A 24657-nucleotide genomic window follows, 5' to 3' on the forward strand; every position below is an offset into this window, starting at 1 on the left:
TCCCTCGCCTCCTCTCCTTCCTCCTCACTTCCTCCTCTCGCCCCTTCATCACCTCCCTCACTCTCTCACCGGTTCTCTTCTCTCCAATCTTCTTTTCCCTTCTTTCCTTCCTCTCCTCCGAACTCCTCTCCTTCCTCTTCTTCTCCTCCCGCATCACCTCCACGTGCACACCCTCAGTGCCTCTCTTGCTCCTCACCTCCTCCTCTTTCACCCCATCGCCACCTCTCCTCCCTTCGCCTCCTTTCTCCCGTCCTCACGTCCCCTCCTGCCGTCACCCACTTCCGTTCCCTTCTCCCGTTCCTTTTTCCTTCCTTCCCGCACCTTCGCTCCTCGGCTTCTCGCCCCTGGCCCCGCCCCCAGCCGTAGGCCCCGCCCCCAGCCTAGGCCCCGCCCCACCAGGGTCACGGGGTCGACGGGCGCGCGGCGGCCGTAGCGGCCCCGCCGGTCACGTGGTCACGTGACGCGCTCCAACATGGCGGCGCCGTGGGGCCGCGGTGTCGCTTCCTGACGGGGCGGCGCCGACGGACGCGGCCGGTGCCGGCCGGGACGCCGGGCCCACAGCGTCGTTTGCCCACTCGCTCGCGCCGCCTGTTCGCGGGGCTGCCCGCTCCGCCGGGCCGGGGCCATGCAGGAGAGCCAGACCAAGAGCATGTTCGTGTCCCGGGCCCTAGAGAAGATCCTGGCCGACAAGGAGGTGAAGCGGCCCCAGCACTCCCAGCTGCGCAGGGCCTGCCAGGTGGCGCTCGGTGGGTGAGCTGCCCCGGCCCGGCCCCGCGCCGGCCGTTACCCCGCCCGGCCTCTTGGGCTCCACCTCCTCCCGACCCGAATCCCCCATTCCAGGCCTCCTCCCGGGGGAAACTGATGCAGCTCGAGACTGGTCCAAGGTCACCCAGCAAGTGGGTGACAGCCAGGGCTGGCTCTCCAGCCTCCCAGCCCGAGGCTCTTGCCATGACTCCTTGACGTCCTGTTTCCTGCTTCCTCCCCTACCCCCCTCAGAGGCAGGAGCCCTTGTCCTAAGTTTTTCTTCTCCTGCGTCCTGTTGGTTGGGGTTCCCCCATGTGAGCGGAGCAGGTGGGAAGAGCTGCTCAACTGGTTTAGGGAAACCCCTGAGGCTTGCTTTGGAAGTGCCGGATCGGAGAATGTTTTCCTTCCATTTGGGCATCTTCCATAACTCCTTCAAGGAAGGAATGTAGAGGGTTATCCCGCATCTCCCAGGTATCGTAGTGTGCAAGAGACCTGCTTATTTGGGCCGCCCACTGAAACAGAGTCTGTGAGGGCAAAGATACTTGTCCGTTTTATTCACCGCTGGATCCCTTGCACTTGAGCAGCACCGGACACGTAGCGGATGCTAATTGAATGGATCCACCGATTATGGAAAGAGGGAGAGAACTCTCTCATAGCTAGTTAAAACCTTGGTAGTGGATTCCGACATCAACATCCTACCTTTTAGTTTCCATCATTCAGCATATTTTTATCAGATGCCCACTATGTGCTAGGCAGTGTGGTAGGCGCTGTAGAGGGGAACAAGACAGACAAGGTGTTTCCCCTTATGGACTTATACTGTAATAGGGAGACAAAGTAAGTGAGTAAGAAAGTTAATGAGACAATTTTGAATACTAATAAATACTTTTGTGAAAGGAAAAGAGCGAGATGGGATAAAGAGGGCCGGAGGACTGCTTTTGATGTGGTGGTCAAGAAAGTAATCCTTTCTGAGGAGGTGACATTCGAGCTGAGTACTGAAACGCTAAAAGTATCCACCATGCAGAGTTTCAGAAGAGAGTGTCGGGCAGTGAGGATCTATACGTTTGACCAGAGCTGTGTTCAAGCTAATTCACCACCCCAATGCCTTTGGTTTGGAATCTGTAAAAAAGACCTGTTTTTCCTAACAAATTGCCTGAGTAAATGGAAAGTTTGATTTTCTGTCACAGAATGTGAGGTTGCTGTCACCTTTCTCCCTTCATTTGGTGCAAGGTACAGCGCTGGAATTCTCCTGGGGACTAGGACTGAACTTGTGAACTTTGCACTTCTCTGGGAAGAATGTCCATACTTTTCATCAGACTTTTTAAAGGGTCTGAAACTCCCTCAAGCGTCAGGAACTGTTGATATCGAGGTTGTTGTTGCTTAGATAATCTGGAAACAGATGCTAGTCCTGTGAAATTCAGGATCAGTGGGAGGAATTTACTGAGGTTTAGATTTTTAAAGCCTTTCAATTCAGAAAACCAAGGCTAACTGTTGGATATTGTTTCCTCAGGAGTGCGGAATAAGCACTACAAAGCAGTTTGTAAGTTAGGCAAAAGCCTGATATTTACAACTCCTCTTTGAACTCCACCTGGATCCTGTCCTCTCAATATTACTTTAAGAGTGTTGTTGCAGAAGTTTCAAAATAGTTATTTGACAGACAAGTTTTCATTCCCTCTTCAGAAAATTTAACATAAAATTTTCACAAAATTGTGTATCACATTGTTGGAACCTACTTATAAAACTACCATAAGGGCCATAACATTGAGAGCTTAAATGTTTTTGGATCTTGTGTTTGTTCGGAAGTTCATATTTTTCCAACCCAAATTGTGGAATGCAAGTTCAGCGTTTCAGTAGTGAGTTATAAAAAATAGCCTATCTAGGAAGTAGTTTGATCACAGGTTAAATGAATAGCAAAATGACATGGTGGCTCATCATTATCAAATTGGGTAATAGCTATTATAAGGGAACCTATGAATAGCAAGGAGTTAAACTGGCCATCTTTTTTAAGAGAGTAAGTGTGTGTCATTGCTGGTAAATAGAAGTGACTGCTTTTACTTATCCATAATAGAAAACATACAGCAAAGTACCTGGTGATATTTCACGCTGCATCTCAAGGCACGATCATAATTATGTCCAGTAAAAGTAGCTGAAGCGAGCCTGTATGTAAGAAGCATTGCAGTGTGACTGGTATTTTAGAGATTACCATGTGTAGATTATCGTTAGTTTTGGTAAGAGGAACTGTAAGTGACCGCTCAGAGTTGAAATGCTTGCCTGATAAAGAGCACTTACAGGAGGCAGCTTCTCTGATGTGATTCCTCCAACTATAGTGGATTGGGGTCGGGGATCAGGGCTGCAGGGCTGGATGCAATAGAGATTAGGAGCGCGTTCTCTGGATTTAAGACTGTCTCGGTTCAGAGCCCTTGCCTTCTACTTGCTATCTGTGATCTTGGACAGGTCTTATACCTTCCTTATAGGGTTATTATAAAAATGAAGTTAGTTCCCTGCACGTGTGTTAAATAGTGCAGGGAACTTGGCATGTAGTAGGTGCTCCATAAAAGCTTGCTGTTGTTATTTATTTTTATTACTATTTTAAGCTGCAACAGACCACAGAAACTCTAAGCGCTCCAGCTTGATGTTCTTAACCTGCATTGGTTCCTCATTCAGCAGTGACTTATTGCTCTATTTGGTTTGTAGAGGCAATAGATAAGAATGTAATTACATGACTAAAGGGCTGTGTTTATTGGAATGTTAACTTGCTAAGCTCAGTGAAGACAGGGGTTGTCCCTTGTAAACGAAGCCATGATCAGGATGGACCTGGTTTGGAGTAGTCTCTGATTCGTCTCACTACATGCCAGATGCAGAGATAGGGACTGTCCACATGGGGATCACGTCTTTCCACCCATTATCTGGAGAAATCAGAGTGCTGTGAGAGTGTTCATCACCCCAAGGACACTGTTGCTCTTTACCTCATTAAAGAAGCTTTAATAGATATTAATAATCTTGAACCTTTCTGCCCTCTGTTGGGGCACATAATTATGTTCTTACACCTCCCTTCCATGACTGTTTTATTTAAGAACCATTTTCTCCCATGATCTCTCTTTAAATTATATTTCTGCTCTTTCTTATTTATTTATTTTTAAAGATTTTGTTTTTCCTTTTTCTCCCAAAGCCCCCTGGTACATAGTTGTGTGTTTTTAGTTGTGGGTCCTTCTAGTTGTGGCATGTGGGACACCGCCTCAGCGTGGCCTGATGAGCGGTGCCATGTCTGCGCCCAGGATCCGAACCAATGAAACCCTGGGCCGCCGAAGCGGAGCGCGCGAACTTAACTACCCGGCCACAGGGCCGGGCCCTATATTTCTGCTCTTAAACTATATGGAGTTTGGAGACTTGACGAGATACTCTGAGTGTTTTTAAATTGGGTATGGAAAAATTTGGAAACCTGGGAAACTTTAACTGAATTGTTCTAACAATACTCTTCATATATACATATATGATAAGAGATGCAGTATCTTATTTAATAATTTAATGTGCACAAAGTGCTAAGTAAGGGCTAAGTGCTCTATACTTGCTAGCTGTCATTATTCTTAGTCATTATCAAGAAAGTATAAAACAAATAGTAACCATGCCTATGTGTTTCTCATATGAAATTGAGTGACTTTTTTTAAAAGGATAGACTTTATATTTTAGAGCAGTTTTAGGTTCACAGCAAAATTGCACAGAAGGTACAGAGAATTCCTGTATACCCCGGCCCCCACATACGCATAACTTCTCCGTTATCAGCATCCCTCACCACAGTGGTACATTTGTTACAATGCTGAACCTACATTGACGCACTGTTATCACCCAATAGAGTGACTTTTTAAAATCACATGTTATGTAATAACTATATGGGATCTCCCATGTACTAAGCATTTCTGTGTTCCAGGCACAGTGCCATGTGCTTTGCATGCAGTTTAGTCCTCACTATTATTATCCTCACTGAGGCCCAGAGAAGTCGGCCAGTGTGACTCAGCCAGCAGGCAGCGGAGTGGGCTGTCAGGGTGTGAATGCGGGCAGTCTGGCTCCAGAGCCCGAGACCTTAACCGTTACTACCGTGCTGTAATGTCTGTCCACATGAAAGTTCTTGTGTGTAGAGTCCTCAGTGGAGTCTTTAAACAATCATTATTATGCTGCAGTGAAGTTTGGGGGAAGTTTCAGTAAGTAAAGGGACCATCTTTTCTGTGGTTGAATTTTGAGATGTATTTGAAAGCCTCTAGGCAAAAAGATCCCAGCTTTTTCTCTGCAGCTTTGTATTGCACATGTCTTTGGTTTACTTTAGGGACTAACAGGAAGAAAGAAATGACAGTAAAGAGCTGGTTTCTCCGTAGCTTCATTTGGGTAATTAAGTTTTTCTGATTTGAGACATCTCTCTTCATCAGCAGTAAACTCTTGTATTAATCCTGCACACATAATTGATGTCCATCTTTGCGTACAGCAGGCAAAGGGAAACCCAGGCTCAGAGAGCAGCTTGCCCACATCTGCTCAACCAGGTGGGGAACAGCTACAACACATGGTCTGCCCTGTCATAGAAATCATAAAATCCATTTTTAGATTTTCTACTCAAACTGTTATATGGGATTTTAGAGACGTGTGGGTCATTGGTGATCTTAGCTTGAACTGTTTTTGTGGCACGATGAAGGTGGAAACCAGACTGGAGTGGGTGGAGGCTTGAGTGGGAGCTGGGGAAATAGACAGTGAGCACAGACAACTGTTTCCTAAAGTTTGGCTGTGCTTTGAAGGGGAGGAGAGAGATGTGGATCATGGGAGGGTTTTTTCTTCTTCTTTTCTTAAAGGTAGAAAATAACTTTTTTAAATGTCATTGAGAAGGAGGAGCCAATTAAGGGAGTACATTCATAAATCTTAGTTGTGTATAAATGGGCAAAAAATATTCAACATTTACATGTCCATAAGATACACGGTAAATTGGTTTTTCCTCTATATGATGATGATGTTCTAATTTTGATATGTTCAAAATAACTATTCTCGCCATTAGGAAGAACCTAAGTGCAAAATTTGAAAAATATAAAAAATATCCCTAAATTGTCATAGCAAATAAAGGAAAGCTTTCAATTGAAATATAGAGTCAAACCTTTAATTTTAGCAAATTCTGGTGTTGTGATTAGACATTTTGTTTGTTTGTTTGTTTGTTTGTTTGTTTTTAAAGATTGGCACCTGAGCTAACAACTATTGCCAATCTTTTTTTTTTTTTTCTGCTTTTTCTCCCCAAAGCCCCCCGGTACATAGTTGTATATTGTAGCTGTAGGTCCTTCTAGTTGTGGCATGTGGGACACCGCCTCACCATGGCCTGACGAGTGGTGCCATGTCCGTGCCCAGGATCTGCACCAGTGAAACCCTGAGCCGCCGAATTGGAGCGTGCAAACTTACCCACTCAGCCATGGGGCTGGCCCCCAGACGTTTTGTTTACGAGTGCTGCAGATTATAAAAGTTTTGAGGAGTAACAGGATGTGGGATCCTGACAGATTACTTTTTGTTGAAAAGCTTTATGATGATTCTTCAGGAGGTCATGTGTCTAGAGACAGCATCTAAAAATTAGATTTTGATTATTGAATGGCATTCATTTATTGGATTGGCAGAAAATTCATTGAGAGCTGAGTTTGAAACTTTGCTCATTGATTAGTCCTTGGATCCTGGGCTAATCATTTAGCTTCCTTGCACCTCAATTTTCTGAAATGGTAAAGATGATACTACTTGTGTCACAGGATTATTGTAAAGCTTGGGTGAACTGATGCAGTAGAGTAACTAACAACGCCTGACAGAAACCTGCGCAGATTTGGAGGCGTCGCTGTGGGCGCTGTTAGAGGAGGTGCTCGGCACTCCTCTTCTCTGCCTCCCTTATTACGGTTTATGGACGTGTTTGCTGCTCTCTGACATTTCGACGCCGGTGAAGCCAGGGCCTGGATGATTTAGAGCTCTGTCCTGTCCTTGTAAACCTCAGGGGAGAGTCTGTAAGCAGTGCTAGGGAAAACAGTGAGACCATTCTGTATGGAAAAGAAGGAACTTGCAAAAACGTGTCCTTAATCAGCAAGTACATGGCGTCTCCTGTATAAATAGCTCAGAACTGTACTTAGTCCTCACCGTTTTCACCAGGCTTAGGGGCCTGCCAGGAAAAGACTTGCCTTTCTTTTCAGCAAGTTTATCTTAGAAAATAGTTTCATGTTTGCTAATTCATTCCTGGAGTCTTTCTGTAAGAAACTTCTTTTGGTTTACTGTCTTGGTTGTAAATAAATGTTTTAGCTTTCTTATTAGGTTTTATAGATTTGTCTGGAGAACAGCCTTCTTATCCTAGGACATAAAATTCTTAAATTTTTCCTCAGTCCTAGGGAGTAGTCAGTGCATGTTTGTTCTTTATATAGTCCTTTTGTCTGTAGACTAAACCAGGCTGACGTTCATTCAGAAGATGTTTGTTTGGGTGTTATACCCGGTGTCATGATGCAAGGGAAGCAAAATAAACAAGGACTGTGTTCTCAGGGAGTTTGCAGTTAGTGGGGAAGAAGGGCGTTGTTCAAATGATCACATCATTGGGGTCATACCAACAAGCTGAGAAATCCTATGAAGGTGAGAAACCTTGCAGGGAGCGAACAAAGAGGTGAGGGAAAACTGTCCTGAGGAAGTCTTGAGATCTGAATGATAAATAAGAATTAAATAGGTTGAGGTGAGAGACATTTTGGCAGCAGGGGGAAGGGCATATGCAAAGACCCTGTGGCAGAGAGGAGTGCGACTGACTGTTAAGGAAACTAAAAAGTACAAGTGTGTGTGAATCTAAATTATCTCAAAATGAAATTTTTTTTAATTAAAAAAACAAGAAAGTAAAAGAGGCCACTGTGTGGTTGGAGTGTGGTAAGTGAGGAGGGAGAGTATTTGGGGATAAGGTGGGAAAGGTAGGGCAGGGCCCCACCATGCAGGACCTTGGAGGTCATGGTGAGGAGTTTGTCTTTAGATCAAAAGCAGTGAGTCAACACTGAAGAGTTCTAAGCAGGGAAGAAGGTGATAGGATGACCAAGTTTGTATTTTGGAAAGATCACTTGGGCTGTTGTATTCAGAACGTCTAGAGGAAGACCAGAGGGATTGCCTAGGGACTAATGAGGAGGCACTTAGCTTCTTCCAGGGGAGAGATGTTGGTGGCCTGGACTTAGAGTGGTGACAACAGAAATAGTGCAAAGTGAAGGTATTGTCCACTTGTTTAGAAGGCAAAGCTAACAACACCTGTTGATGGATTGGGTAAGGACACGAGCAAGAGGACTGACTGTTGAGTTTCGGACTCACCCAAGTAGGTGGCTGGTGGTGCCGTTCTTGAAGATGGCGTGTGGAAGACCATCTGGAGAGAGGTGGGGGAGGAGGTTAATCTCAGTTGGGACTTGGATGTGTCGTTTCCCCTGCCTTGGAGCATCCAATTGGACAGGCGGAGTAGGAAGTGGATGAATGTATGAACCTGATGTTTATAAGTCAAGCCTGGGCTGGAAATTGACCTTTAGGAGTCTTCAGAGCCTAGGTGGGAATTAAAGGTGTGGGGGAAGATGAGATGGCCCAGGGAGAGAGGGTGCAGAGGAGAGGCAGGGGAGCTGGGCCTGGGCCTGCGGAACCCCGGCCTGCCCGGCTGGGCAGAGGAGGCTGAGTGCAAAGGAGATGGAGAAGACGTGGGGCAGGGAGCAGAGGGCGGATGAGAATGTGTGCTAGTGAAGCCGGAAGTAGAGAAAATTTCAAGGAGGGTGAGGTCAGTAAGGTCAGGTGCTATAGGGAAGTCAAGTGAGGTGGAGACTGTAAAAATGCCCGTCAGATGCAGAGACAAGGGGGTCGTTGGTGACCTTAGCTTGAACTGTTTTGGTGGTGCGCTGAAGGGGACAGCAGGCTGCTGTGGGCTGAGGCATGAGTGGGAGGTGCACAGCTATTTCCAGAGTTTGGCTGTGGTGTCGAGGGGAGGGGGAAATGTGGATCATGGAAGCCTTTGTTTTCTTCTTTTTTTAAAGGTAGAAGAGACTTGAACTTGTTTAAGTGTCATTGGGAAGGGAGCCAGTTGAGGGAGAGGTTCAGTAATGTGGGAGAAAGAGAAAGGACAGTTTATTCATTCAACAAATATAGGGTGCCTACTCTGAGCCTAGGAATTCCTAGGTGCTAGAACGGAACAGATGAAAGTCTCTGTTGTCAGAGAGTTTATATTCTCCTCGGGAAGACAGATAATGAATGAACTGATACAAGTATGTCACCGGTGGTAAATACTGTGAAGAAAGATTAGAAAAATAAATCAGAGTAAAGTGAAAAAATAAAGCAGGTTAGGAGATAAAGAATGACAAGGAGGGGTGGGGTGGCAGCTTTAGGTGGTGAGGGAAGGCCTCTCGGAAGGGCTGACAATTGAGCAGAGATCTGAAGGAAGCGAGGGAGTGGGCCATGCGGCTCTCGGGAGGGAGGGCGTTCCAGGCAGCAGGAGTAGCGAGTTCAGAGGCCCTGAAACAGGAACATGCAGCAAGTAGCCCAGGGGCCGGGTGGCGGAAGGGGGGGCCAGAGGGGTAGCAGGGACCAGATCTTGGAGAGGCTTGGAGGCCAAGGTGAAGATGTGGGATTTTACTCAGCACAGATGGGAAGCCACTGGAGAGTTTTGAGCAAAGGAGCAGATGTGCTCTGATTTGCATTATGAGGGTTATGGATCATCTGTTTTGAGCAGATGTAATCTGATTTACATTTTAAGGAAATGCCCTGGCTGCTGTGTGGAGATGGGTGGGAAGAGGGTGAGAGCTGAGGCAGCGAGACCAGGTAAGAGGCTGTTGCAGTGGGTGGGGTGGGAGATGATGGTGGCTTGGCCTGGGGTGAGGGTGGCGGCCTAGCATGGTGAGAAGTAATCAGATTCTAGATGGGATGGAGAGCATGGAGTTTCTGAGAAGGCAGGTAGGGATGGGAGACGACAGAGGTGAGCGGATTGGACACTAACTGTCTTCTAGCAGGAGGGAGCAGAGGGTGGGGACTGAAGAAGGTCACTTTGTAGGTTCCCTAACAGGAGGTTGAGGGGATCTCCTTGTGGCGGCTTCTAATTTCTGCATGAAATAGGAGGCCGCTCCCTCTGTTGTGAGTAAAGAGGAATGGTGACGATTAGGAGGGAGAGATGAGGTATTTGAGGAGAGTGGAGACATTTGCAGTTGTCTATGCGGAGAGCTACAGAAAATGAGTTTAACTGGCAATATTTGGGTTCCATTTGTGCTTGGCAGTTACAGCTTTACAGACCTACTAACTTGCCCTGTTGTCAGAGGTCTGGTTGTTAGGTAGAGACAGGTCGAAAGGAGATGGTAATATCTTAGTTTGGGATTTTGCCAGAAGTTAAGACTAAAGGTCAGAGAAAATGAAGGCTATTGATTGCCTATCATTCAGATAATGATCCTGCTAATGGGGCCTGTCCTGGAAATGAAGAAAGAGGAAAGCTGACATGTTGGTCTTGTCAAGGTCTGACTGTCCAGAGAAGGGTCCGACTGGGAGCAGGTGAGTAGGTCAGCTGGGAGGAGAGGAGGCTGTGGGCAGAGAGCAGCAAGGAGCTGAAAGCGCCCCAATTCCACGGGAGGACAAGATTCAGAGTGTGGCCCGCTACACAGGGCTGCCTTGGAGTGGAGGCGGAGGTTCTTGGAGGGGGAGCTGAGGGAGTTGAGGGCGGTGTTGGTTTGCATAGTAGGGAGGGGTGTGGCAGATCAGACGTGTGAGGAGAGTTGAAGGGTCGAAGGATGTTGTGGGACTTTGGGGGAGCTGACCAGTGATGGGATTGTTGAAGGTGGTGATGGTCATTGTTGGACTCAGCTTGGGAGTGGAGCAAAGAAGGTGAGCCGGTGCCGAAGTTGCCGCTGAATAGAAGGGTGTGTGTGTGCATGAGCTGGGTGGCTTTTCTGCTGAAGCTGCCCCACCTCACTGAGTCTCCCTCCTCTCCAACCTGTTCATCTATTGCTGCTAATAGCCCAGTTGGCAGTTGGGAAAGCAGTGCCTATTAAAATGTGGAGCAGTAAACTCGAGCAGGTGTGCCCCACCATATGCTCCTCTTCCTCACCCATCCTCCTCCTCCTCATCATTGAGGGGCTCTGGAGTGTCGCCTCTGGAGCAGCCAGCCTGGGTGTGAATCCTGACTGTGCGGTAGCACTTCCTGGATCTGACCGTGGGCAGGTGACGGTGCCCAGATTCCTCGCCTGTATAGCAGTTATGGGATCAGAATGCTCTTGCCTTCCCAGGTTGTGCTGAGGACCAAATGGGCGCCTGGCCCTAGTGAATGTCAGCTGTGATGATTATACTTTGGGTTCCACTCTTTTTCTTTTTTCCCTTAGCTCTGCTTGGTTCCACCAAGGGCACCAGAAACTTTGCACTATTGCTGACTCCTGTTGTAAGATAAGAGCGCGAGAACTGACATTTATTAACCACCTACTGTATGCCAGACACTGCCTTAGCCATTAATCTGACAATGCCTCTCTCATGGGGTTATCGAGAGAATTACCTGCACCCAAATGCCTAGTTACAGTCTCTGGAGCATATGGGACTGCCTTTTATCGTCCTCGTTTTTTAGAGTAGGAAATCGAGACTCTGGGAGGGTTAATAACCCGCCTGGCATCATTCAGCTAATAGATGTCCATGCCGGGATTTGAACCTAGTTCTCGCTCAGTCTGAAACCTATGTCTTCTCTTTCCTCCACACCAGGCTCTGTCAAGCTGTGAGGTCCCCTGCTGCACACCTTTTCCTTGTTCCGTTTTCTGCCTCTTTTTTTTTTTTTTAACTTTTTATTAAGATTATGATGGTTTACAACCTTGTGAAATTTCTCTTGTACGTTATTGTTAGTCATGTTGTAGGTGTACCACTTCACCCTTTGTGCCCTCCCCCCCCCTTCCCCTGGTAACCACCAATCAGTTCTCTTTGTCTATATGTTTAACTTCCACTATGAGTGGAGTCATGCAGAGTTCTTCTTTCTCTATCTGGCTTATTTCACTTAACATAATACCCTCAAGGTCCATCCATGTTGTGAATGGGACCATTTTATCCTTTTTTATGGCTGAGTAGTATTCCATTGTGTGTGTGTGTGTGTGTGTGTGTGTGTGTGTGTATACACACCATATCTTCTTTATCCAATCATCAGTTGATGGGCATTTCTGCCTCTTTTTAATGGAAAAAAAATATTTTGTTATCCAGAAGCCAACTGTTAGGTTGGACCATATGAAACTACTAATATTTGACTGTAAAAATGGTGCTTTCGTGTGGTTCAGACTGGTCCTTCTCTCTATTTTCACAGCCTCCACCCTGGTCCAAGCCCCCGTGATGGCTTGCCTGGATTATTAGCAGTAGCCTCCTGATGGGCTTCCCTGTTCCATCCTGGCCGCCCTCCTCTGTATACTCAAAACAGCAGCCAGAGTGATCTGCCAAAACGTAGGTCAGCTCAGGCCACTCTCCATTCCCTTCCAGGGCTTCCCATCTTCTGGACCCCTGCTGTGCCTAGCGGAGAAGACTTTTCAAATTTTTTTTCTTTAACTGAGTGGTTTGAAGAGTGCAACAATTTCTAATTCTTGTGGGAATACTTAAGTGTAAATTAAGAAAACTAAAGGAAATCTGTGAACATTTAACTCGCAGTTGATGTTTCTTGGCCTTCCGCAGTGGCTGTCCCGGTAGTTTCCTCTTTCCTGCTCTCCTTGGAGGGCCCTCTGTGTTCTGGACTCGCCTGGCCCTGTGCTGCTCCACCACTGCCGCGGCCGCAAGTCACTCTGGCCCTTGATCATTCCCTTTGGAAAACCGGGGTGCACCCTCGCTGTGGTCCTGCCTCAGCAGGCCAGAAAAGGGGATTAGGAAATTCCAGAGCTGGGGTTGTCAACAGCCTGCTCAAGGCCAGGTGGGGCTCACGGAGGAGCGTGAGCACCAGAGCTTTGAGTTCTGGTCACAGCAGTCACTGTTTGTCTTAGTGATAGCACAACCAGCATTTATATTGTTCTTCACTTACAGTTTATGGGGTAATTCTTTGCGTTTATTTGATAGTCAAAGTACCTGAGAAGCTATGAACACCGGCTCTGGAGCCCAATTTTCTGGGTTCAAGTCCCACTCCACCACTTACTAGCTTGTGACCTCTCTGGATCTTGTTTCTTCATCTGTAAAGTTTAGTGGAGTTTGGCCTTGAACCCTGATCCTCTGGCTCCTTAGTTGCTCTTTGCTCTTTGGCCAAGCCACATTTAGCTTGTACAAAACTTGAATGTTTTGTCTTCATAGCACTGGTCGTAGTTCTTTTTTTTCAAAGACTTTATTTTTCCTTTTTCTCCCCAAAGCCCCTCGGTACATAGTTGTATATTTTAGTTGTGGGTCCTTCTAGTTGTGGCATGTGGGATGCCACCCCAGCATGGCCCGACAAGCGACGCCACGTCTGTGCCCAGGATCCAAACCAGCGAAACCCTGGGCCGCCGAAGTGGAGCGCGTGAACCTAACCACTTGGCCACGGGGCCGGGCCCTAGTCATAGTTCCTAAAAGCCACTTTTATCCCCTGCAGTTACTTTTCTGCAGCCAATGAAATACTTTCTCTTTGATTCTTCCCTGTTCCTTAAAGCAAAGATTGCAAACTGGTCAGGGCAACCTGTAAACCAGTTTTATTTGAGCCATAATATTTTTTAAAATATTGAAGTTGCTGTGAACTGCAGTCAGACCTTTCACTTAAAATCTGATTTTGGTCCCAGGCAGCTGAAGCTGAGGCGCTGCTGCGCCCCTTGCCCTGTTGGGTGGTGGGGCACTCCACGTCTCTCCTTGAGGTTCCCTGCCTGGCCACCTTAGGCCTTTGAGCGTGTAACTTCTGCTCTTGGTTTTACTACTCTCAGTGCCTCAGTGAGTAAGTCGCAGTCCTGGTGATTGATTCGTCGATTGGTGGTTTGGCGCTAGTGGCATTCCGAAACAGATTATTTTAGAGCTCGGAGGCCAGCACAGACCCTAGTGAAGGCCTAATTGCTTCGGATACATTTAACACCTAAACTTCACGCTAAAAGGTAAGCATGAGTGGAAGGAAACTTTATGTCTGAGTTCAGGCAACAGTGCCCCTCTGCCGTGCCACACAGTGACAGTCTTACCGCTAAGCAGAGCCTTGATGTTATGGATACGGATTTCTGCACAGAAAGCTTGGCTACCAGCCTCATGGACTGGATCTCCTGGGCCACTCCCAGTCTCAGCTCGCCTTGCCGGGGGGCCTCAGCTAGAACGCGGAGCTGCCTACTTACTGAGTTCTCGTCCCTCGAGGGCAGGAGCCATGCCACAGAGCTCTCTACGGTCCGTGAGCAAAACAATTGCTATTAGTCGTCTGGGTGTTTCTCCCGTTTTCTTCCGTGTGTAGTAAGGAGACGTTGAAAGCCTGGCTGGAAGGTTAGAAGTTGCCACCTCCGGTGAGTCCACTTGTTCAGTTTTCAGTCCTAAAGTTCAGTCTAGAATAGAGTTGTCCAAGAAAAGGAAATTTATAATTTCCAAAACTGTATTCTGGGGTTGCTAGGATAACCAATGTCGCATCCAAACCGCTGGCTCTGGCGAGAGTGTGTAAGGAAGGCTGGCCTATGGAGATCGTCTGAATGCATGGCCTTCAGGGTAGACCTGCTTCATGGGCCGCTTTGATGACAGTGCACCTGCAGAGCTAACATGTAGGAAGACGTTCGACCGAGTACGTGTGGGGAATTCTGCGTGATTTAGATAGGGTGTTCTGTTGTTTCAATGGCCTAAAACCTTGTTCTCCTGGAAATAAGACTCTCTCTTTAAGATTAGGATTTTTGAATAATGACACTTTATTTCTGTGACCTTAACATTGTGGTTGTAACCTCCATGGTAAAGATTTTTAATTTTAGTTCATAAAAATTATAAATGCCGGTGCTGGCCCTGTGGCCGAGTGGTTAAGTTCGCGCGCTCCGCTGCAGGCGGCCCAGTGTTTCGTTGGTTCGAATCCTGGGCGCGGACATGGCACTGCTCTTCAAGCCACGCTGAGGCAGTGTCCCACACGCCACAACTAGAAGGACCCACAACGGGGGCTTTGGGGAGAAAAAGGAAAAAAATAATAAAATCTTAGAAGAAAAATTGTAAATGCCTTAGCTGAACAATTATTGATTTACTTAATACCACTGAACTGTACATTAAAAATGGCTTTAAGATGGTAAATTTTATGTTATGTATGTTTACCACAGTTTTTTTAAAAGTGCTTCAAAAAGTATATATGCTTATCATCGAATATGTGAAAAAAGAGAAAAAATCATCATCCCACTACTTAGACAGCTTTCAATATTTTATGTTTGTTTGTAGTCTCCTATGCATATTTTTACACAGTTGAGATGTTATTGTATTACCATAATGTGTTAGCTGTTATTAACATCCGTTTTGCAGAACATGGAAATAGAACATGGACCGTGGACTTCGCACAATGCCTAGCACATAGTAACTGCTATGTAAATGCTAGCTATTATTACTGCTATTATAATCACTTTCTATCACTTCAAATCAGCATTTCTATACTAAAAATCTCATAACAATTGTTTTTAATAGTTTCTGAATATCTTTCAGTAAAGTGTTCTTTTGTATAAATGTTGCTCCTAACGTGCCTCTCTTTCTTCCCCACCAGATGAAATTAAAGCAGAAATAGAAAAACAGAGGTAGGTTGGGGCGCATCCTTCTCGCTGAAATACAATGTTAAATGAGTAGGCAGTGGCTGTGGGAACCTGTATGTCAGCGTGTTTTCTCATATTTCTGGTTCTCAGAGGTAGCCCACACTCTCCTAGCGTGGTGTCGGGCAAGACTGCATGTGTTTGAACCGATCGCAGGGTAACAGGTTACTGGCTTAATAATCATGTCTGGAGGAAAGGGTGAGGAAGAGCAAGTCAGTGCTGTTGTACCTTTTCTCGACGGGTGAGGCACAGCCTTCTCTCTTATGTGTCAGGCTTCCTTACGCAGGAGGACGGCTTGCCTCGTCCGTGGCTGCTCCTCCCCTTCGTAGTGGTGAAGCCATTTAGTCACGTTGCAGCAGTACAGCTCTGACAGGGTTGATGCCAAGCTTCTGTCCAGGACGCTCTTGATACAGCTCGCTTATCAGAGGCCTCGTTCTCTGCATGGGGCACTTTGGCGTTTTTCCCCAAATACATGTGTTTAAACTTTTAATTGTCTAGCCCTACAGATGCAGTTTGAAGGTTCTTTTAATTAAATGATTGCAAGTGGGAGGGGAAATTAGAGTGAGATGTAGGAAAAACAAGCTTTTTTTTCTTCATTTCTCCTCTTTGGCCCTTGCCTGCTTTTTTCCTAGGCTTGGCGCTGCTGCACCACCAAAGGCAAACTTCATTGAAGCTGACAAGTATTTCCTTCCATTCGAGCTAGCTTGCCAGTCCAAGTCCCCACGAGTGGTCAGCACATCCCTCGACTGCTTGCAGGTACCATAACTTGATGGTGTAAAGGGGTGGGGGGAGTCCTCTCCAGTCCATGGGTGGTCCTTACACAGGAGCTATACTAGTGACCACCCTAGTACTCAGAATGTGCTCAGAGGCGATGGAGAGAAGAGCAATCCAACTCTTTCTTTACGGAGGTCTCGTGAGGGAGAGATGAGAGAGGGCTCTGACCTCCTTAGCTAAAAAAGAATTTGTTTCTGTAGAAATATTTCTTGGTCTCTCTTATGTGTGTTTTTCTGAATGAAACCTTTAGCATTAATTGCAATGTTTGATACACATGGGCACATAAGGTATTTTTATGCAACTTCTTTTTTGATAGTGTTAGAATTCATGAGATCAAGTAGAGAAATAGATATAACCAATTCTTTTTATTTGTGGTAATGTTCTGTAAAGTCACTGCAAACACTGCATTAGCAAATATCGAACAATTGTTCCTGCTTACAGTATGAAGGCTGACACTAGGAAGCAGAGCGCCTCCTCGCTCGACCCCGGCTGGGGATGTGTGCATCAAGTGATTCGAGGTTTTCACTGCTCCGCACGTGTCCACAAATGGCCACAAGTATTGATTTGGGCCTTATAAGAAAATTTTAGCGAGTGGGCACATTTGCAAATACAGAACCTGCAAATAATCAGGATTGACTGTCTTTAGAGCTACCAGTAACCTTGTTATAAATCACCTTTTACTGATGAAGAAGCAGGAGTAGAAGAGTTAGGGTGACTTGTCCAGTGGCATACAGACAGTGAGAGACAGAGACAGGACTGCAACTTGGGTTTCTCAATTCCTGGTCCAGCATTCTTGTTTTTGTCTTAAGATCTACTCCTGAGGCTTCTGGTTACCTCAAAGAAGATTTGTTCTTAACCGCAGTGGGCCACCTACAGGAACGAAAAAAGCTTGTTGACTTTAAAAAGATGTATTGACGAGATCACGATTTACTAGTACTTTCTGGAACAGGAATAGTGACTAGGTTGTCTACTGTGACTGCTTAGCAGCTACGTTGAAAAGCTATCTGGAGCTTTATCTGGGTTTCTTGAGACAGTGTCATGATTGATGAGTTATGTCTGCTGAGGCACAGGACTGCCAAGTGACAGAGGGCGTGCCACATTTTTGGCATCTCTAGTCTAATATTTACTCTATTAATCTCTCTTCTTTGATATATCTACACTTGAAAATTGATGACAGTTTCTTCACAGAAGCACGTCTTCCAAATGAAAACCATTTTCTCATTCAATGTAATTCTGTACAGATTGTCCTATGTGAAACATACAATGAGCCAAGAATTCTTAAATGGCAGGCTCAAGTCCTACTTCTAAATTATATGTTGCTGGGAACATTTTCTGAGGAAATTTGGCATTAGTTTAATTTTAGTTGTTTTCTCCTCATGTTAAGGTTTGGTTTTGAAACTGGTGCTGGTAGTTAACATTATTGGTGTCCTAAGAAGAATGACTAACGTGTATTGAGCACTTAGCCTGTGCTGGGCCCTGTGCTAGGAGCTTTATCCACATTATCGTGTTTAATCTTCCCAGGAACCCTCTGAGGTACTTACTCTCATCCTCATTTTAGCACTGGGGAAACTGAGGCTTAGAGAATCAAGTGACCAACTCGGTCAAGTTGCCCTGGCCAGAAAGTGATGGGATTGGATGGATATCTGGGTCTTCCTTACCACCCCACCCCCACCCCCGTCTGTGTTGTTTAACCAGGGGTCCTTAAACTACAACTAGAAGCCAAATCTGGCCTGCCACCTACTTTTTTAAATAAAGTTTTATTGAAACACAGCTGTTTAAATCTGCTCAGACTGATGTCACAGAATATCACAGACTGAGTGGCTTCAACTAAAGACATTTACTTCCCACAGTTCTGGAGTCTGGTGAGGTCACTGTGCCGGCTGGCTCATTTCCTGGTGAGAGCCCTCTTCCTGGTTTGTAGATGGCCAGAGTCTCACCATGTCCTCATGTGGCCAAGAGAGAGCACCAGCTCTCTGATCTCTTCTTATAGAGCATTAATCCCATCGTGAGGACTGCGTCCTCATGACCGCATCTAAACCTAACCACCTCCCGAAGGCCCCACCTCCTAATACCATTATACTGGGGATTAGGGCTTGGAGTGGGGGAACACAGACATTGTCTGTAGCATCAGCTGTGCCAGTCGTTTATGTGTCACCTGTGACTGCTTTCTTGCCGCTACTGCTGAGTGGAGTAGTTGGAACAGAGACCATATGACCTACAAAGCCTAAATATTTAGTCTGTGGTCCTTTACAGAGAAAGGCTGCTGACCTTCACTCTTAACTATGACCCTGTCATTCTGGCCTCGTCAATTGAAAATATGCTGTGTTTTCCTAGAAATAGTCTGTTTCTGGGACTCTGTATGATTTCTGATGGAAACTTGCCGTCCTGCTTTGCCTCAGCCCACTGTCTTGACTGGAGTTAGGACTTGAACAGTGTAGTACCTGTCTGGAGGTTTGTGGCATATGGTTAGCTCTCTTTTTCAGAATGGACCATCTCTGTAATTTAATAGGTACACTAGGATTTCTTGGGTTAGTATACAAAATGCAAAATGTGTCGTCCTTTTTATGATGTTAGAAAGTGATGGGGTGCTCTCTGGAATACTCAATGAAAAATTTCATTTCCTCTTGGCTGTCCTTGCAGAGCTTTGGACTGGCTTTTCCCAGTGTGGGTGAGGTAACTTCTCTCTTGGAAATGTAAGGCTAGCATCCAGGGGTAAAGGTTGGTTTTGGCAGAATTGAAACCAGCTGCAGACACATCCACATTCTGCCCTGGGCATTTCAAGGTGTCCTTCTTGGAGCTTGGAAAGGTGATGGCTGGCAGAGGTTGGGTGTGGTTTGCCCTGAGCACTGTTAGCTCAGTGCTCCCTCTCCCCACTGGGAGAAACCTGGAGATGCCCCTAGTCCTGCCCACAGTCGTGAAGTGATAGAGTCTGTGTTCCTTTCTTCCAGCACTGGGTCTGCCATACGCTTCCTCAAGGCCAGGCCTGCAGAAGGAGCGTGAGGATTCAGTCTTGTCCAAGCTAGTGAGCGATCTCTCGGTTTTTCTGGGCACGTATCAATCATGAAATTCTTTTTGTAGAATATCCTCTCAATATATTCATATTTCTTCAATTACAACATTATATACATGTACTGCTGTTATTAACTTACATATGTTATAAAACTGACAAAAATACAACTTTTAAAAGGATAGGATAAAAAAATAGATAGAAATAGAGTTCTAATATTACCTTTCTACACCCAGTGAAGGCTGTAGGAAACCACTGGTCTAAGCTATCTGCCCATACCACAAGCATTATCTTTGAGCTCTTATTTCTAGGAAATTTTGGATTTTTTAATATACACTTTAAAAATCCATTTGTAATTATATAAGTTGTACATGACTACATTCCCTATTAAAAATTTTTTAGAACTTTACAGATAAGGCTAAAGTCCCTTGGATAACTAGTCCCAAACCCATTTGCCTGTTATGGTTTGCTTTCTGTCTTTTTTTCTTTCTTTCTTTTTTTCCGTAAATGGTATCACTTATGCACATTTTTCAACAGCTTGCTTTTTGTGTTCAGTGGTGTCTCTAAGATCTAGCTATGTTGCTGCATGCAAATATAGGGCATTCCTTTTGACTGACAGTGGTGTTTTATGCCACCGTTTTATCTGTCCCTTGCCCTGTGGAGGGGCATTGACAGAGAGGGTTACAGTGAACATTCCTGTGAAAGCAGCCTTGCTGGGCACATGTATCAATAGGCCAGCTGCCCAAAGCCCTCCCTCCGCTGTCCCTCTTCCCATCCCCTCGTTGTGTCAGCAGGGAATGAGGCAGGCACTTCTACTCTCTGTCTCTATCGCTCCCCCCTCCCCCAAAGTCTAAGCCACTAGCATCTCCCCCGGACAGCTGAAGTAGCTTCTGCACTGGCCCCCTGCTTCCACTCCTGGTGCCCTTCGGCCTGTTCTCCATGCAGGGGTCTGGGGAGCCTTTAGAAGTGTATCGCATCGCATTAATCCTTTGCTTAAACCTGCCGGTAGCTCCCGCCTCCCTCCCTGTACTAAACACTGTCCTCAGGTGAGCTTGCCAAGCACACTCATGCTGCTGGACTCGATAGGTCGCCAGGCTTTTTTCTGTGCAGTTACAAAAATACTTACACTCCCCCGCAGTTTTTATTTTCCAAAAATGAGATAATGCTATGCATTATTGCTGCAACTTGCTTTTTTCAAAATCTCTACAAATCCCACAGGGCCTGTAGGTCCTAGTCGGGATTTTTGGCTTTGGTCTATTCCCCCTGGAGAATATAAACTGAGAAAAAGGACCGTCTTATTCACTACCCCTAGTGCCCAGAACAGTGCCTGGCCCAGGGAAGGGTGAGAAGGCAGGACTGGAAAGACCCACAGGACGCAGGAACTCTGGTTTCTTCTGGCCCAGTCTCACTACACAGACGAGAGAGTAAAATCATACTTAAAACTCTTTTCACTTTGAAGGCTAATATGCCCTTTAAAGAATCTGTGGAGGGGAGAATACTTCCAGTTTTTTTTCTTACTCAAATTAAATATCCAGTAATACACATCCATCTTTGCTTTGCAGCATTAGTATTGGGTTTTGTGGGGCGTGCTTTTCAACATTCACATTTTAGAAGTTCATAGACCATCCCACTCATAACCCAGTATACAAAAGGGACTTGAGTCCATTAGGAGTCAGGAGTAAGCAATATCAGAAACCAGAGCCCATTTACCGGGTAGCCGGCGCTGCCCTCTTCGGAAGTCTGCATATGCAGCAGCAATGAGAGGGATGAGGTAAAGAGCGTCTTGACTTGTTCTTCAGAAACACAGTTCACTTCTCCCCAGCCTCACCCCCATCTGGAGATCTCTGGGGCTGGCCTTGATGGGCAGACTGTGTGCGGGCCTCTCCTGCTCCTTCAGTCACTTGATCCAGCAGTATCACGTTTCTACTCTCAGTCACTCTCTCTTAATGTTTTTTTTTCTGTTTATTGAGTGGCAGCGCTTTCGTAGCTAATGATGGGGAAAAGCCATTGAGAAGTGGCGTCAGTCTGCTGCAGGCTGGGGAGTTTTCCTGTCGCGGTGATAGTGGCACTGTAGATGACCTCAGGAGCTTGTGTCGCTTTGTGCAGGTAGAGGCAAGAATGTGGCAAGCCGGAAACCAAGAAATACAAAGAACTCATTTTTTAGTAAGTCCTGGAAGAGAATTACTAAACACAGAACAGCATTTTTTAGTAATTCCCTGGAAGCAGAGAATGCCTTAGAATTCATGTATCCAAGAGGGGCTGTGTCAGATGACCAGTTTCTTTTATCTGGTCAACCATCAAAATAACCTGGATAGGTTGGAGAAAAACACTGATCCCCGGGCTCCACTCTGGAAGTTCTGGTGCAGTGGGTCTGGGTAGAGGTCCAGGAATCTATTTTGAATAAGCTCCCTCAGGTGATTCTGAATCTCAGCCAGGCTTGGAAATCATTCTGCCCCTGACCTTTGAGTTCCCTTCCAGCTCTCTGATTCTTTCTGCATGATGAAATCCAGATCCAGGTCGTCAGGAAGGTGGCACAGTCAGGCTGCCTCTGAAAGGTGGCGCTTGTCCACACCTGTCTGTCCCCTGACTGTGCGGGCATGGCCCAAGCAGCCACTTATCTTTTCAGTCATGTGGGTGACACGCAGTGTTTGATGACATAGGTGCGAAATTCAGTTAGTGTTGTTACTTTAATTTTTGGAATAAAAAATATACTGACATGATTCAACATTTAAAAAGAATGAAAGCATGTACTATAAAGTGTCTTAGTCCCACTCCTGGCCATGGCTACTTAGTTCCCCCCTCAAGCAAAACATGTTATCATTAGTTTCTTGGGTATCTTTACATTTAAAGAAAAAAAATACATAAATTTTTTTTAATAGCTTGAGATAGAATTCACATGCATACAGTTCACCCATTTAAGGTGTGCAGGTCAGTGATTTTCGTATATTGACAGAATTGTGCCACCATCTCCACGGTCTAATTTTAGGCCATCTTTATCACCTCAGAAATAAAGCCAGTGCTCATCAGCAGTCACTCCCCATTTTCCTCTCATCTCCCCAGCTCTAGGCTACAACTGACGACTTCTGTGTCTATTGTGTATAGCCGTTAATCCCTCAATTTTTCTCACAAGTGGCTGTGTACCGGGGACTGTTCTACATCTTGTCTCTTCCGTGGGACACTGTTTCACCCTCCTGGGGCTCTTGTGCCATTGGGAGACAGGATGGACGCTGCCCTCTCGGGTGTCTGTGCCCGCCGTGCCGCAGGGAGTAGAGGGAGCTGTGGGAACCGGAAGTTGGAGGCTGTGCTGGCTGCCTGTGTTTTCCTGCCATGGACGGCTCAGTCAGTGCTGGCCAGGCAGAAGCTTCTTACCTCTCTCCTTTCTGTGCTTAGAAACTCATCGCATATGGACACATCACCGGCAATGCCCCGGACAGCGGTGCTCCCGGGAAGCGGCTGATCGACAGGATCGTTGAAACCATTTGCAATTGTTTTCAGGGCCCTCAGACAGATGAAGGAGTTCAGTTACAAATAATTAAGGTATTTCTGTTTGTTTGCCCAGTCTGGATTTTAAGTTAGAAAGTTAGTCCCCTTTGGGAATTGGGATTTTTGAGGTACCATGTGTTGGTTGTCTCGGGTGGTGCTGAGCCAGAGCAGAAAAATGTAAGCATCACTTAGATCTTTTGTTACACGTCAGAATGTGTTAGCGTGGACTGAGACAAGAAGAGTGGAGCCAGGTGTGTTTTCAAAGTAAACAGTTCCGCTAATAACAACGTAAATTGCTTGTGAATTAAATTGGCTTGAAATCCTCTGGTCTTTCCCCTTGAAATTCTGGATACGCAGTCTACCATTTCTCAGGAGGTCCTCCTTGATACTCTTATCACCAGTTTGCCCTTGTCCTCTGGTCTCCCCCCATTGTACTTCCCTATTCCGTGTCTGCTGCCAGGAGTGGTTTGACATGGGGTGGCACCGTCTGCTTGTTGGGAGAGCAGGATCAGGATGGGTGTGGCCAACATTCCGCATCTTAAGTCCTGAGTGTGTTGACTTTGTGAGGGATGGTTCCGTGTTAGCCACACCTTTCCTAAAGCTCCTTGAAAACTCACCGGGAGCTGGGAAACTGACTGCCCATCAAAACATGTATATTTGTGATGAATGTAGAGGTGATCAAGTTGGAGCATTTTCCCTCCTGAGAGAAGTGTCTGTATTTTGGCTTTTTAAAAAGTAAGCTGGTAGAAAGCTTACTTCAGCACAACTTAATTACTTCGAATAATTTGGATTTTGTGAAGTTTATTATCTTTAAACTCAAAGCAATGAGGAGTTGACTCCAGTTTAGTTTGCAGAGCCATCTTAAAATTTATGAAGCCAAACCCTGTAGAAAAGTTTGACTGTGGGAGGATGGGGAGGAGGTGGGTCTTGGTGAAGGTGCAGGTTGCGAATTCTTGTTTCAGGCTCTTCTGACAGCGGTGACGTCCCCACACATTGAAATTCACGAGGGCACCATCCTGCAGACAGTTAGGACATGTTACAATATCTATTTGGCCAGCAAAAATCTCATCAATCAAACGACTGCCAAGGCTACCCTTACTCAGATGCTGAACGTCATTTTCACCCGCATGGAAAACCAAGTGGTGAGTGGCAGCAGCTCTCAGCTGCTGGGGGCGGGACATCGTCCGATGCTGTGGACTGTTCCACGTGTGGCCTCCGTGCCAGGCGAAGACTCACTAGCATTTGTATCCCCTCTTCCTCTGAATTCTCTGCCCTGTCTTTTGTTCCTGCTTTAAAAAGCAGAGAGAGTGTAGCATGGGTTTTGAAATTTGCATTCAGAATTTGCTTTGAGTTTATCAAAGGAATTTATTTCCTTTTTTAAATTTTATGCTTCTGTTTGGGAATTTTTTAAGCAACAGGCTGTCATCTTTTCCATTCCTTATTAAAATGCTGGGACCGTTTAGATTAAATTCCTTTTTTGTTGCCTTTTAGTTGCAGGAGGCCAGAGAATTGGAAAAACCAACCCAGTCGAAACCCCAGTCCCCTGTGATCCAGGCTGCAGCAGTGTCCCCAAAGTCCAGTCGTTTGAAACAGAGCCAGGCACAGAGCAAACCAACAACTCCTGAAAAGACAGATTTAACCAATGGTGAACATGCTGGGAGTGATTCTGGAAAAGTGAGCTCTGAGAACGGAGACGCGCCCAGAGAAGGAGGCCCATCCTTACCAGGTACGCCACATGCGCTCTCCCTTTCCAGCTGTGAGAGAGAATCATCCTGTGTCTGTGGGGCATATAAAGGAGTTGGCTGGTATCATCTGCAGGAAACCTCTGAAAGCAGCTGTCTGTTTCTGGGCCTCCCCTTGACTTCCCCTTACCTTTTCTCTTAAGGAATGTAACTAGCGAGACCTTGGTGTCTAATGTCTCCTTGTCAGCTGTGTAGTTTTCTCTGGATAGTTCCTGCAGTATACCTGGCTACTGCTGCTTGA

The 24657-nt window shown here is 46.0% G+C and overlaps 1 protein-coding gene across 2 annotated transcripts in view; it reads left to right on the plus strand.

The window, feature by feature from the left end:
* Window positions 1–394: 394 nt before the first annotated feature.
* The window catches only part of ARFGEF2 (ADP ribosylation factor guanine nucleotide exchange factor 2), a 106157-nt gene continuing 81894 nt past the window's right edge, over window positions 395–24657 (plus strand). The window contains exons 1-6 of one of the 2 annotated variants that reach the window (XM_005604772.4): window positions 395–746; window positions 15368–15398; window positions 16043–16166; window positions 22582–22728; window positions 23637–23816; window positions 24166–24400. In XM_005604772.4, the coding sequence (XP_005604829.2) occupies window positions 626–746; window positions 15368–15398; window positions 16043–16166; window positions 22582–22728; window positions 23637–23816; window positions 24166–24400 (838 nt within the window). In that variant the 5' untranslated portion in view covers window positions 395–625. The remainder of the gene's footprint in view (window positions 747–15367; window positions 15399–16042; window positions 16167–22581; window positions 22729–23636; window positions 23817–24165; window positions 24401–24657) is intronic. The other variant, XM_070246888.1, reaches the window with a different exon arrangement.

The sequence above is a fragment of the Equus caballus genome, chromosome 22, assembly GCF_041296265.1.
Source record: "Equus caballus isolate H_3958 breed thoroughbred chromosome 22, TB-T2T, whole genome shotgun sequence".
Taxonomy (NCBI): Eukaryota; Metazoa; Chordata; class Mammalia; order Perissodactyla; family Equidae; genus Equus; species Equus caballus.